Below are 15555 nucleotides of genomic sequence, written 5' to 3' on the forward strand. Positions count from 1 at the left end.
GAGTGTGTGGACTTGGTGGTTACTATTTTTGAAGTGTCTGAATCATCTCCACATAGGCATTTAATCAGGGACATGCCCAGATGGTGAACTGAACGGCTGTTTTCCTTAGACTTGGAGGTCTCGCTGGGGCGTATCTTGGGCTTCTCAGTCCCAACAGCTGCACGTGTAGCTAAGAAATTATTACGAGAAGTTATACCTGAGGTATTACGAGCCAAGCTTTTGTGATCCCTACTTCCTGTGTGTCAAATGTGGAATTCAAGCTCGAGCAGACACTGAATGCAGGCTGCCATGAAATACAGAGCTGCTACAAAACACTCAATTCTTTGCTAAATCAGAACCCAGTTTACCCAAGCGCAATTCAAATATTGCTGGAAATTCAATGTTTGAATGTATTTTATCTGTCTGCATGAAAAACTCCACTTAAACATATTGCAATTACTAAAAGTTATTTTTCAAATTTCAAAGGCACAACTTCAAAGCATAAAAATCATTGAAGTCTTTAAATTTGTTTCCGAATTGGCCAAGTATGTTGGGTAAGCCTTTATTTTTGTTCTGTGGCTGGTCTCTCTGGACGTGTATCTCAGCACACGGAGTCAGGGATTTTTTCCCATTCTCACTGTGCATCGTGGACACCCTGCCTGGAGCACATGCTGCAGTTCCTTCCCCAAAGGCACACATCGGAAACGCGTGGGTCAAAAACCTCTCTAGAAACTTGTGCTGGCATTAAATAGTCCAATTTCAACTCTTGAGGGGTTAATCGGGTACTCGGAAGAAAGCTTTTTGAAATTAAATAACCGACCAACCTGTATCCCTGCAGTGTCTCTGTTTAGCACAAACGTTTTGCATTCTCCAGGTGAGCTCAGCCGTTCCTGCCCAGCAGGTGTCTCCTCGGGCTGGCGGTGAGAGGAGCTGACTGCAGCTCCTTGCAAACACGGAACGGAGGAGCCTTCATCTCAAACCCAACCTCACTTGCACTGCCATGTGGTGAGCACTTGAACGAGTTCGGCCCTGTCTCTGCTGTAACCCAGCTGAGTTACAGCAGAGGCTGAGGTGACTCCTAATATTTGCGTGGCCAAAGGGAATCCCTGCTCGTGAGGTGCCAACGTTTTAAGCACAGCAGCAGCCCCTCCGTGGCTACGCTGCCTCTCTTTGAGTGCAAGCTGCATGAGGCGGCGCGCTTGAAAGCGGGATTAGTTCTGCTCAGTGGTTAGTCTGGCTTTTCGTACGGTCACGGAATTAGAATATGGCTTTGCTGTTAGAGAAAAGCCTCGCCTTCTTCCCACCACTCCCCAGAGGGCATTTACAGAGATGTGAGCGTAGGGCCCTTCTCCTGGCCTCTCCGTGCTTATGCCCATCATCCACACCGCCGCGTAGGGCATGTGGCAGGACAACGTAAGCCTGTACCTCAGGAAAAAAGAACAACTTTGCAGCTTGAAGTCACCATTTAGATTTTAACCGTCAGTGCCTGCGTGGGCGAGAGGGAGTTAAAAAGAAATGTGAAGCACGCTAATTAGGGTGCAAGCCATGGGGAGCCTGCACAGGCCAGAAGCAACAGCCTGTAGCAAAACGTAGTCAAGTGTTTCAAATCCCCTTGGCTTCTATGGGCTTAGCATTAGGGCAGGGGGGAGGCTTTTATGGGGGAACAGCGAGGTCTTCAGCATCTGGATTTGATAATTTTGTTAGTGCCAAAAACTCTCAGAAATGAGCAAGGTGTTGTAAAACAGAAGAGCCTGCATGCTCTGGCAGCACGGCTACCACCTCCAACTCCTGCTTAGACAACAGAAGACGGAGGGGGGTTAAACTTGCACAGGAGGAGCATCCTGAAATTCCCTGCGTGCTGAAATAGTTTTCTTTTACTGCAGTTAAAAGCACAGAATGCTAGTTGGGCTACAAGACGTAAGGGTTTTTTCTTTGTTAAAACTGCAATTTTCTTAGCATCGTGTGCGTGGGGAGAGTTGGGACAGACGGACACTTTCCTGCAAGCGTTCACTTGAAATTGAAATTCAAGTTACAGAGCTGTGAGCAGCACCCAGCTGCAGGTGAGCACATGGAAATAAAAGCAGGTTTGGTAGAACTCAAGTCCACGTGCTCGAACCACCAAACACCAATCCACCAAATGGCTAAAAACGCAAAGTAGGGCGGTGTGTACGGCTAGCCTGTGCTCATGGAAGCCGTTTCAGATGCTTACCTCAGCATATGGCTGGTTTGAACCCTCTCCGAGCAATTTCCCTGTAGGGGCAAGCAACTGGAGCACCGTGCTTTGCAGTCGGGCTGCGGGGAACGTGGGTGTTCGGAGAGGTTCGCAGCCTCCCATGCAGCCAGGTTATATAACGAGGTGATCTCCCCACAGGTGCAGACCTGCATGTTTGGAGAAATGAGGGCAGGAGACTTGTTCTGCAGCATTTGTACTCGTTTGCCTGCTTTCAGAGGGAGAAGGTATTCAGCGGAAGGGATTCTGCGGGCAGCGAGGAGCTGCCAGAATAAGGGCAGAAACTGATGGACCGCAACATTTTGCCCAGGACCAGAGAACCGAGTAGCATTAGCACCTAAAGCCACCGATGCTTTAAAGCTGGATGTTCCTCTGAAAAAGGCTTTCCCTTGGACTTTGTGTAGGGGTAAGGATGTTTCCCTGTACCACCACACCTCAGAGCTCGTGTTCTGCAGACTACCGCAAGCGCCGCGTGGTGGTTTAGGACACGGCGTGGTAACGAGACGCCAGCAGTTGTTCCCATGTTCGGCCCACAGAACAGCTCCACAAAATAACGGGGGTTTGAGGTGCTGCTGGTCCTTTCCCCACCTTTAGTGGTTAAAGAGTAGCAAGAAGCTAAAATTGTATCACCTAATGCTTCTTGGCTGGCACAGGGATGTTCAGCACTTATCACTGAACAGAGCAGAGATCTACGCTAGGAAAATAAGCCTGAGACCTCAGCTCTCCTCGTACGCTGCAGGAAGAGCAACGGGTTTGCACCCAAGCAATTTTCCCTGGCGTTATCAGCAGAACAGCTCAGGAAGTTGTCTTTTCCAAGGCTTTGCCGTCTTCGCCTCAGGAAAGTTCAGCAGCAGAGAAGCAAGAAAAACAGCAAGAAGCACATTTCACTCAAAGCCTGATTTATTATCTCGGGCAAAGCATCTCCCCCAAGTAAAATGGGACGAGTTATTTGCTCAGCCTTCGGACACAGAAGGGTAACGCTGCTGCCACCCTGCTTGGTGCCAGGGGAACCCCGAGAGCTCTCCCCACACTCGTTCTGACAGAAGCAGGACGGAGCACACAGATCAAACCTTTCCCTTTGTTCTCCCATTTTAACCCAGAAAACATTGGGAACTCTCAGATTTTTCTCATCGGGCAAGTTCAGTGAGAGAAGCCAAGGCTGTTTGTGCTCTCCTTGCTGCAGCGCGTGGGAGCTGCAAAGGTCAAGCCAGAGGACTGCCAACAGGCCAAGGAGAAAGCTCTTAGTTACGTATGCTCGTTATTTTTTTCTCCCATATTCAGCACATTTCTTCACTGCCCATCGCATTCCCTCGTCAATCTCCTGCTCCCATCAGCATTTACTATCTCTCCCAGTGCTTTGGCACGTGATTCTCACTTTTCTGCTGCAATCTCAAGCTGCAATTCATTTACGTCTCTCCCAGACTTCCACCAGGCTCTGCAAACACACACTTTTCATCTAACAGAGGCAGGATTTCACCCCGTACCCCCCTTTCTTGCCGAAGGGCTGTTTGGCAGCTGGAATTTCAGGGCTTCAGCAGCTGGCTGATGGCCACCCGATGTCACAAAGTCACGCAGTGGCAGTTGTAAGCATTCCCCAAGGTACTGGCAGTGTGACTTTGTTGCAGGCAGCAGCTCAGTTTAGTCTGCAACTGAAACAAAGAGGGTGAGGGTGGTCAGATGCTGGGACATGCTGCAAGATGGTTGGCGCCCCGTGCCTGTCAGCGTGCAGGGGGCACTGGGACAGCGCCCTCAGGAACGTGCCTGAGCTTTTGGTTAGCCCTGAAGGGGTCTGGCGGTTGGACTCGATGTTTCCCAGGGTCCTTCCGACCGAACGATTTGATTCTAACAAGCAGGAGAAGAATTCAGGTTGTCAGATGAACAATCTGCATCTGCGCTTTTAGAAAAGCTGCGAGGTTACAGCTGTTCAGATTCTTGTTGTGGCAACAACAAACGTCTCAGGAAACAAGTCCAACAGTTCTAATTATATAAGTCTCTGATGAAAAATGTTGATTCCTACACCCTAGTTTTCTTCACAAAGCTCTAAAAAGAGCTCCAACCCTCTAACCAAAAGCACAGGAAGCTTTTTCAGAGAGTTTGCTCTTCTAGATTTATATAACCTTTGAACTCAGTTTTGAGGAGAATCAGGTTTTTGCATTCCCCTGCTAATGAAAATGTACAGCAATTCAAAAAGAAACATGTCTGAGCTATGCTTTTTCAATTAAGATACAACTGAGTGTTATTCCAGCAATAATGAAAGCAAACATACTTATTAGGAACAACTTAAATGGGAAAATAATCCTCAGAAAATCCTCAAGCCTTTTTTTTTTTCTTTTTTTGTTTCTTATTCCCCAAAGAGTAAAACTAAAAGTTTATTATCAAAGCCTCCAACAAGAAGGTTTAGCCTGGACAGCATCTGTGCTCTGTAACACAGCAGCTATGAGTTATCAGCAGAGGAAAACAGAGTTACTCATCCCTACAGAAGGGCCTTTTCTGAGACCCCGGAGTTTGCAACCTCAGGCTCACAGCCCCCCAAAGGGGCTATCAGGAATCAAAAAGGTCTAAGTAAATTCAACAAAACAGACTGAAAATACTGCCCAGAGCATCAGTCCTAAAAGGAAGGCTGGTGTTCAGCACACTGGGGTATGGAGAAGGAACACGGTCTACCTGAACCTTTTGTATGAGCTGGGAACAATGTTTCGGAACAAGCCTTTCCCTTGTAGTCACCAATTTAGCCATCAGGACACAAACACCCACTTTTTTTTTTCGATCTAACCTCGACTCAGGTATAATTCACATTTCTCATGTTCTAACTGCAAGCAAAAACTGAAAATAAATTGTTCTTGGGCTCGCAGACTGGAAGCCTCATTGTATGGAGGTAAGGATTTACATGAATTGTATACGAAACTCCCCAGATCTAAGCTCGTGCATTACGCGCTCTGAAATGCGTTCCATGTTTTTATTTGTGCGTTTAGAAAGAAATTCTAAATTACTGATCATTTTAAGATGTACAGTTTTATACCTTCAGGACAAGCTTAGGGTAGTTGAGAAGGAAGTTCCAGTTCTATCAGAACCCCGTGATGAAAACCAGCATCTAAAGCAGCCAGGGGTGTGAGCAGCTGCTCAAAGCTTCTCCAGCTTTAGCTGTCCTGGAGAAGATACCTAAATAACTTTTGGTGCATTTGTGCTTCTTGCCTGGTTATAAACACCGCAAATTTACTGCCGTATTTTGAAAGACTAGAAGATGGGGAAACATCATCTTAAGGCATCGGCTGTTGCCGCGACAACTCCTTACGACGAACTAAGGCCCTCCGCTACGGCACCACCGGGAAGACGTCGCACACATCGTGGCATTGACGGCGTGGTGCACGGCCTGCAACACAACCTGCACGTGTGAAATACATTTGGTATTTTATTAAGTAAACAATGCAAGTATCAGTGCACATCTGTAAGCAGCAAAAAAGAAAAGCACCTCAGACGTTCATACCGTAACAAAATCCTGTGGAAGCTGCATTTTATTTGAAAATCCACCCATCTTTGCTAACATACATTTTAATATTTTAAACAAAAATAGAATCTGCAGAGACAATGCAGCAAGTATGCTTTAATTCATGTACAGAATTGCTTTCATATCACTGACTATCCTTCTGAAGGCCCCTCTCCACCCAGAAGTAATGATGTATTTACACAACGCACCGATCAACAGTGCTGCTTTAATTCTTCAGTAACTAAATTCCCGCTAGGCGTATGTAAGGAAGCTACTTCCCGCTTTGAACTCTTAAAAGGTACGTGATCAGAAACATGGCACTAGCCAAATGAAAAGGCTTCCCCCCCCAGCTCACGATACCTCCATTTTTTATTTTTTTATTACAGAAAAGAAGGAAAGTCTTAAAGTGAAAGCAATTCCTCACATTCATTTTGGAAAGGCCTTATAATGTCAAATGTAAAAAGAATGACATGCCAAGCACAAAGCAATAAAGTTCCTTCCCAACGCACTAATGCTGAATTAAAAATGTAGTGCTTCTTCTAGTCAGTTAACTGTTCCCTTGCAAAATCCTAGGCACAGAATTGACTATAAGGATTAATGCATTTTACAGCTCTTCCCTAATTCCCATATATACTGAGAATTCATTAGATTCAGACCTTTAAAATATTTAGTGCTCTGTATGTCAGCTGAAAAGCATTCTGAATCAGATTCATTCTTTGTGGATAAAAATCAGACATACTGTATACATCCATACTCATTTTCATAAGGAGGTTTTTTTTTTGATACAATATTAATGTTAAATTGATAATCATAAATAAATACAAACAATAATACATAAGGAATGTCTACTGCAAACTGAATATATAATTTTTTTTAAAAAAAAGTTAATTTCCATTACTGCTGTGCCTACATTTGTGAGGACTGAACAAAAGGTAACTGCAGAATTAAGAGTTAGGATTTGACCCTCCCCTCCCCGGAGTCTTGTTTTGAGTTACGGTAAAGGACACATCTCCATTCCAGCCAGCATTTCCAAACACCAATCTCAATTTCCAGAATAAAGGCTTCTTTGTATGTTACCGATTATGGATATTATTAGAAGCTGAAAGTATTGACGTGTTAGTCACCAGGACAAAAAACAGATCTCAGTCTTAACTGATGTCACTTCTTGGCTTTGTGTTGTGTATCGATGCTTTCCGATGGAGCTGTCCCAGGTTCCTTCATTGGTCTTCATCGTGTCGCGGCATCACTTGGTGGAAGAGGAGAGTTTGACAGAGTGAAGTTCAGTTTTTCCTGGAGTGGGGGCTTACTGGTGAGCACATCTTTTTGGAAACGTTCCTTTCTCTTCCATCTAACCCAGTTACATAAACTGAATCTGGAAAGATGAAAAACCTTCACGTTAACATCCGACATCACGAGAAGTGGGATTTTACCACCAACTTGTGCTTTCTTCAAAAGTTTCCATTCCCCAAATGCCCAGGATAGCCACAGTTCTGAAGTTGTAGAACAGAAATTTGCCAAGAAATAAGAGCAGATAAGGACATTTGCCCGACTATACCAGCCTTCAGAACACCTGCTTGCATCGAGCTGCTCCATCCAACCACAAACCTGATTTATCCACGGGACACCACCAGCAGCAAGGTGACACAGATCAGCGCGGCCGCACAGCGAGCTCAAGGCCACGTTCGCTTTGCTCCAGAGGAAGCGCCCAAGGACGAGCAGAACGCGCTGTGCACTAACAGCCTACTCTTTGCACTGTGTATTCTTTATTCTTACATTATTTTAAGGTTTCCCTCATTAGTGCTCCCACCCACCCCAATAACAACATGAACACAAGAATCCCATGGCACATCCGTACTGAAACACGGCCCCAGCACGCTCGGTAGCCCGGTGCCTCCTGCAGGAGGCCGAGCAGTCGGCGAAGGGCGCGAGCAGACCGTCGAAGCAGTCAGGTGCGTGCTGCTAACCCTGAGCCCTCAACGTTTTCCTGACGTTTATGTACCTGTGAACAGAGGGCAGAACCAGGCCGGTCTCCCTAGCAAGTGCTGCGTGCCCTGGCTCCCGCAGCGCAGAAGGGAACTACTAAGCTGTTGCCAGCGGGCTGAAGCAAAAACCACTCTGCTCGATGAGGCCCTTGAACTGCCAAGGACACTGCAATTCCCAGTCACTTCCACAATGCTTCCAACTCGACTGGATTTTATTAGCGTTTTCTTAAACCACTTCGAGCCATAAAGCATGGGTTAGAGCTTTAATTTCTACGTCACAAAACCAGCGTCTCCCCAGAATAATGGACAATACCTAAGTTGTTCTACAAGAAATCCTGGAGAGAGAGCTCTGCAAAGGGGTCCTTTCCTGAGGCTCTGTGAGGACTCTGACTGGAAGGGCTGGATGCTGCAGACAGCTAGTAGGAAAGACGACAGAGAAAGGGAAAGAAAAAGAAAAAAAGGTCTCAGAATGACAGAATATGAAAGCTGAACGTGTAATGAAAGGACAAGGGGAGGTTAAGAGGCAAACCTGGCAGAAACCAACTATTAAACCAAGGTTTTGATCACATGGAAAACAGAGAGCCTCGTCATGGTTGGCGTAATGTGGAAACGAGCCAGATGTGTCCCTCCAGAAAGGCAACTTGAAGGGGTACTTCCCAAACAAGCAGATAACCTTGCACCTTCCCAGCAGTTTTCTTCAAAAGGAGATACAAAACCTGACACTCCTGGGGAACGTCAGCGCCCTGCCTGCTTCCCAGGGAAAGCTGTGGAGCCGTTCCTGGCAGCTGCCCGGGGATCTTTCTCCTGAAGAAACAGCTCTCAGCACCTTTTCCCCCTAAAATATGAGGCATCTAAAAAGGGGATGGAAAGCACCTAACAGGTGGTTCTCAACTTGGGGCCTGAAAGGAGAGCACAGGATATGTTGTTGGGGAGAGAAACAAGAGTGTGTCAACTGCTGCTGTTTACCAGCAAACTGAAGATCCCACAGGAAAGCCACGTATTTAAAGCACTCCCCCACCAATTCAGCCATACAGCCACGTATTTAAAGCACTGCACTGCCAATTCAGCCGTACAAAGTGCAGAATTTACAACAGGGATGCTGGCTTTTCAGCAGCCACTGCTGGAAGGAACCAATAATCCCCAAGCTGCAATGGCAGCAGGATCTGCTATTTGTTTCCTCGACTTTTTAAAGCTCTCTTCTCTTTGTTGGTGCTCTCCCAGTTACAAATGGTGCTTTTTTTACACTGTGCTTACAGAACTTGCCTGGTTTTGTGGTTACAAATTAACAGTCAGCTTTCTCCTCTTCCAGTTCCACCACTTTACTCATAACCAAGTCACAAGTGGCCAGTGCACACCCGTACCCAGTGCAGACCCCCCTGTACGGAGGCGTATTTCCTTCAGAACCACTCAGCGCCTGCCCACCTACGTGTGACAGGGAACACGCTTACAGGGACTGCCTGCAGCAGTGCCCGGAGGGTAAATATTGCCATTGCAAAATTACATTTTTCGCATTAATGTTTCAGAAATCATACAGGGAGGAGTTCTTTTAGGATTGATACTCTCTACCAGGACTGCAACCTGTCTCCTTCCTGAAACCCTGCTCCCAATGAGATGCCCTGACCCAGTCCCCACAGACAGGTGATGGAAGAGCCATGAGACAGGATGGGAAGCGCTCGAGAAGCCGTTTCAGGGTGTCAGAAGCTCTCCTTTCCAACCCGGTTCTTCCCTCTGGAAAGGTGCAGCTCCCACCCCAACACCACTCTCCAGGATTTGAACCAGGCTAATGAGACCAATGACAAGTCTATCAGAGTCCTAACCCCAGCAAGGCATGCCCACTGCAACTTGATTTCATGTCACAACCTTTCTCTTCATGGTCAAGCGACTCCAAGCTGCACATTAAAAACCCTGTTAAATGGGTATTAATTGGAAATTTACCCAATCAAGTCCGAAGAAATGGCCCAGTTTGAAAGCAGTGTGGAAGACTGGTAGGTTTAGAGCTCTGCCATTTGCCTAACATCGGCGTGTAACCAGAAATAGAGGTGAAATTTCAGGAAGTCCATTCACATCAACTACTGGGAAAAAACCTTGAGAATGGCACTTCCTGGATGCCCCAGCTAAAGGCAGACAAGACAAAGTAACTTAGAACGAATACGTATTTTAACAAGACTCTAATTATTAAAAAGGAAGCCTAAGACCAGTGTAAAGTATAGTTAGAGGAGGTTTCCTACCTCTATCGCATCTATCTACAATACTGCTTATAAATACATCTAAACACCAGAATGCACCACAGAAGTTTTTTTTAGCAGAAGCATTTAAGAACAGCACTGGCCGTCGGTTCCTCTAGCACCAACAAGTCTAGAGCTGGATTTCGCCTCCTTACTGCCCGGTGCTCCTGCCATTTGAAATGCAAGGCTCTGTGAGGGACCAGACCCAACGCCTCACCTCCAGCACCTTCTGCTTTATTGAAGTCAGATTTCTGAAACGCAGCACCTGCAAGCACCACAGACTGGGTCTGAAGGACAATCCTTCCTGGTCATTCAGTAAGTGCTGATTCAAAGGGCGTGTTTTCAACCAAATTTATTTTTGCAGGAACCAAGCATGCTGTCAGATAGGCACAATAAACATAGCTCTACACACCTCGCTTGTGATTAATTCCTCCTTTTCCTGTTGTGACAGCCAGCTGGGATTCAACCTAGACCAAGCCCTGCAATGTCAAATGAGGCAGGAAGGCTCAACCCACCTACTGAGACCCACCTACCTGGTTATAAGCAATTAGACAGGCCTGCCTAATTAGGCAGGTCAAACATTTTTTCCATGAAATACAAAAAACCCCAAGCGAAAGATGCAGGATCACTTGCCTGAAGTGACAATGAACGTACAAATCTGCTTTCAGAAGTCCAAAAGAAAGTCGATTGTAAACAGCATTTCTAGGTGAAGAAACCTAACAGGGGCTCTTTCACAGAAAACCTTTTAAAAATAAATCTACCCACATAACTCTAAAATGAGAAGAGGTTGGACACTGCCCGCTGGAAGCATAAAACACCTTTTCCTGTTAAGGATCAGACTAAGGCACTGGAGAAAACTTTGAGGCTTTTTTCCCTTCCAACTTACTGTTCCCTCCACACCCCAGAGGCCCAAACACACACACACCCCCATACACAAGTTTGGCTGCTTCACCTAAATGAATAAATACCTGCATGTTTTTGAACAGCCACCTACCAAGACAGAACTTTGATATGATTTTATAGCAAGATCAAAATACAATCCCAAAATATTACATATTTTTTAAAAATAGAATCACAAAGTACAGCGTGAACTTCAGGAAACATGTGACCGGCAAGTAAAAACAGGCAGCATTAATACCGGAGTTCCAATCTTCCAACTAAACTTGGCTCCACCTTACTACACTTACTAAATATAAGTATCTCAATAAATTCTCAATGATCTCACTGTTTTCTGAAAATAATATGGAAGCATTCAACATTTATTCCACCCCGGCCCCCGCCCGCCCCCCCACCCCCCATTTCTTGGTCTGAGTCCAGGCAATCTTCCCAGTGACAGAAGTTTGCAAATGAAACAAGACAAGGGAAGAATTCAGGAGCAGCATGGATAGTCTGCTACTGTCGGTGTTCAGAGTGTCGCTTCATCACAGCTTTTATTCCAGTCAGCTAGGACTGGATCTATACAGAACATTACATGAGGACCAAAAAAGCAGGCACACGTAGCAACTTACTTACAGGGAAAGAGCAGAGTGGTTTGTACAGCTATTGAATGTCTTCACTGTGCCGTAAACAAAGGAAAACCTCAATCATACTTCCAGAAGAACAATGGCTTAAGATGTCGCCTGCTTTGCTTTTGTAAAATAAACCTGATGCCATCACCCTGGACGTAAGAATCAATCATCACATGAACTAACGTGCTTGTGCATTTATCCAAGACAAGATATTGAAATACCTTTAAAGAAACTGGCCCGGCTATAATTGGTTCCTTCTGAATTTGGAATTTGGAATGTACACACCTGTGCTCCTGGTACAGGGCCAAAAGGGTTTGGTGGTCTCATGACGGGCTGACTGTATATTAAAGTTGGCTGTGTCATTACTGGTATTCCTCCCATCTGTGATGGCTGAAAAAAATCAGGACAATATCAAGTCACACGTAGCGTTAATATATTTCAACTAATTAAGAGAAAGGAAAATAGAAAATGCATGAAAAGCCTTGGTCGTATCTGAGATGTGCAATCATATAAAACATTTCTACTTTATTGCACAAGTACAGGATACTAGTAAGAAACAGAGCATTGCTAAGGCATATTCACAGTAACAACAGAGCCCATTTAATCTCTTGCTGCAAAGATGTGAAACACTGAAATACTTGTTTAAACACAAGCATTTGTGCTGCTCATCTTGCCCCCAAAACTGAGCTCTGACGACACTTCCCTGTCCATGCCTCCAGAAGCATAAGAACAATTTTACAGAGCTGGAGGAGTTCAGGAAGAATTCAGAACTGAGAACTACACAAAGTTAATGGAAAGTGCAATCAAAGTCAAAAGTGTTCTGAGACTCTGGCTGAGCCAAATTAAGACTTTAACATATAATAACGGTTTTAGGAGCGATTTACTGCTCTTCGGAAAAACTAAAGAGTAGCTTGTAAAACAGGTCAACAGTTATGAGATTCCTAGCAGCAAATGTCTTAAACGTGAATGAGCCCAAATGATTTTCAGGACATGTTCTAAGGCCAATCAGTCATTCTGTAACGGTCCGTCTCATCCACCTGCTCAGATGTTGCATGGTTTTGAACAGGTAACAGCAACTCAGAACAGCAGAGCTCCGGCTACTATTAATTCTAGTTGCCATTTCCTACTGGCATTTAAAGCTGCTTTACTGAAGATTACTTTCTAAAGATGTTATCTTCCCCAGCTGCTCAATCAGAATCACCAGGAAAATGCTTGTTGGACCTGCAGTGCCAGGTTGTGCTGACCAAGTTTGCGTCAGCACTAAGGCAGCTGAATCACAGCGACTTTGCACAGAACACACCACAGGACTTAGGGGATGGCTAATGGAGAACACGAGACCCTCCAGAACAGCATTTGCCTCATTAGCTGTTTGTTTACTGAAGGCATAGGAATTATAAAACACGAATCAAATTTGATTATATGATAAAGCATCTTAGCTTATTTTCATTATACAAATCAGGAAGTCATTTAGGAAAATAGGTGCTCTAGGAAAACTCCCTCCCTTTTTACTCAACTCAAAGCTGTGCTCTATCAGTCCAAGCATACTAATAAAGAAGAGTTAAAGCACATCACTTCAGAAATATTTGCAAATGGGAGCTAAGAACAACGCTCCAAACAACTTGTCGGAGCACCAGGCAGCAAAGCCAGGTCTGTATCACAAGCCTCGCGCTACACGCCGCCGCTATGCGATAAGCAATGAAATCCTAACCGAGTGTCTGACCCGTGGGGGTGACAGCCGCTGTACTTACCATCCCATAGCCCATCATTCCTGTCGGTGTTGTGGCAGGGTACGCCATGACGGGTGGTGCCTGAAGTGACAGACAGGGGTGAACTGAGAGGAGGAGGCCAGCTGCACGCTGCTAACGCCGCAGCGCTTTCGCACGTTATGAATATAGCAGAGTAATTGTGCACTGATTAGGATTTGCAGTCTTGTGTTAAAATGTACCCAGACTATTGGAGATCGAGTAAGCTAAAGCTTCTAGATGACCTTGACAGTTTTGTAGTGAAATATTTGCTTTTAAGCTCTTTGAACTCTGGCTGACTAAACTGCAAGCTACCATTCTCCTGGCTTCCTTAGCTTTCTCTTTGAAGAACAAAGTATGATAAACAGAAATTTTAGGGGGAAAATTCAGATATTTTTTTTTGAATCCCATGAAGTAAATGTTTCTATTTCAAAATCAGAACTTAATGGTGCACAAAGGATCTCAGGAGAGAATGTTAAGGATCGAAAGGCTAAATTACCGTTGCTTTTGCAGACATGACAGGAATTCTCATCTTTCTAGCCAGGGGATTTTCCTACCATGTTTCAGTATAAATTCAGCTCTAACGACTGGGATGGTAACTAGACTGGCTTTTCTTGTCTCTTGCTCAGTCTCAAAGTAAATCTAGCTAACAGGATAGATGGTTAGTTCCAAAGCTACAGTGGGATCATTCGCTAAAGCAGACAGAACTCCAAAAATAATCTGATTTACATCTGTGTAGAAAATGTGAATCTGCACCTTACGTTCCCCCTCACTCACCCACTTAGTGCACTCAATTTGAATAGGTTAAAAATCCTCTTAATACTTTATAGACATGTTTTTATTACCCGTAACCCACTCGTAACTTTTATCAAGTGACAATAAGAATGCTGTCAATAGAAAAAAACTGGGATGCAGCTACTGCTTATGAACAACTTGGCAATATGTAGGTAAAAAACAGCTCACAACTCTTAGAACATAGGAAAATATATTAAAAACAGCTCTTCACATCAGAACCACTTTGTGTTTTTTTTTCAGTTTCATGGGCCACTTTTGAAATTAGTATGAACTCTTACAAGGACAAAAAATGTTTTGTTGTTTTTCTGGATTTAGAATTGTGCTTTTAAGACTAGAGATGGCTTGCTGTCTATCCTCTCCACCTCCTGTTAGCTTCTCTTAAGAAAAATCAGTTTAATTTCCATGTCCTGTGCTGTGGGGAGTACTGTTCATGACGAGACAAAGACCATAAACATCTCTCAGTACACAGGAGATTGTTAATACAGAAAAAAGGGAAGCAGCAAATATCCATAAAGCTGGATTACTTAGGGCAGACAAATGGTAACCTAATGAGTGAGACGACAGCAATGCTGCTTCTGGATTCAATTCTGAGTATCAGCTACCTGCTCATGTACAGTGGCTGGTGTCACCGGCATTTCAATTGTCAGCAGGACAGATTTCCCCAGTGAAGAATCATCTACGCTGCCTACTACCCAGGTACTCCACACAGCAGGAAAGGCTGCCCTGAAGGGTTTTGTTTGCTTGTTTTTCCTTTTTTTTTTTTTCTTTCTTTCTTTTTTTCTTTTTGCTTACACACTTACAAACATGCTGACTCAATTTGTTTTGTGAGTGCTCAAGTATAGACCTACCGTCTTTTATTAGTTACCCTGCAGTGAAAACAGGATACAGGGAAAGACCAATATTTACATTAAAAAACCTCTGAAATGAAAAGAAACTGCATTCCTCAGACAGCAAGCACAGGTTACTGCTTGCCCATTGTGAACTGTCAGCGTGGATTTTCTTTTTTTGTAGGAGCATTAATGGCATATTGGTCTCTCCCCACTAAAAAAAATTCAAGATCTACCATAAACGTGGATAAAGTGCCAAGTATAACAGAAGCCCGTGAGATTTCATGCAGTTATTCAAACACAAACACCTTATCTTCATTCAAAAGTCACCAAGTGCATTAAAGGCAGCACAGACACACACCCCAGCTCTCTGGCAGCGAATGGTACAGTTTAAAGCAAGGAAAAAAATCTCGGTACTTCCCATGCCATCATTCGAGTCAAGAGCCTGCAGAACACCTATGGAGTTTGTATATGCTAGGAAAAGCTCAATTTTTTGGCACACCAAAGATTTTAAAAATGAGGAATGTGTAAATAGCAAGAAGGTTATGAGATTCTGCAACAGCAGTGGTTAATATCAGCATGCCAGTTGATTGCAAAAAGGCTGTGGGTTGTTTCACTTACGTATTGTGGAAAATGCATGCCATTCTGTATTTCCCAGGGAGAACAATTACATAATGCAATAACACTGGATTAGAAGCAAATACTTACACAACGGAATATACACAGATAGCATTTTAGTTCACAAATACATTAAATGTCTACCCCAACACATTCTTGTAATTC

General features: G+C 44.4%; 1 protein-coding gene across 6 annotated transcripts in view; it reads right to left on the reverse strand.

Annotated features, from left to right (window-relative positions):
• Positions 1-5605: 5605 nt before the first annotated feature.
• Positions 5606-15555, reverse strand: part of PICALM (phosphatidylinositol binding clathrin assembly protein) — a 64219-nt gene continuing 54269 nt past the window's right edge. For 3 of the 6 annotated variants that reach the window (XM_035329820.1, XM_035329846.1, XM_035329854.1), the window contains 5 exons: positions 15394-15417; positions 13157-13216; positions 11694-11798; positions 7989-8091; positions 5606-7065 (listed from right to left, as the gene is read on the reverse strand). In XM_035329820.1, coding sequence (XP_035185711.1) covers positions 7999-8091; positions 11694-11798; positions 13157-13216; positions 15394-15417 — 282 coding nt within the window. In that variant the 3' untranslated portion in view covers positions 5606-7065; positions 7989-7998. The remainder of the gene's footprint in view (positions 7066-7988; positions 8092-11693; positions 11799-13156; positions 13217-15393; positions 15418-15555) is intronic. The other 3 variants (XM_035329829.1, XM_035329866.1, XM_035329838.1) reach the window with 2 other exon arrangements.

Source organism: Oxyura jamaicensis, chromosome 1 (genome assembly GCF_011077185.1).
Source record: "Oxyura jamaicensis isolate SHBP4307 breed ruddy duck chromosome 1, BPBGC_Ojam_1.0, whole genome shotgun sequence".
NCBI classification, from domain to species: Eukaryota; Metazoa; Chordata; class Aves; order Anseriformes; family Anatidae; genus Oxyura; species Oxyura jamaicensis.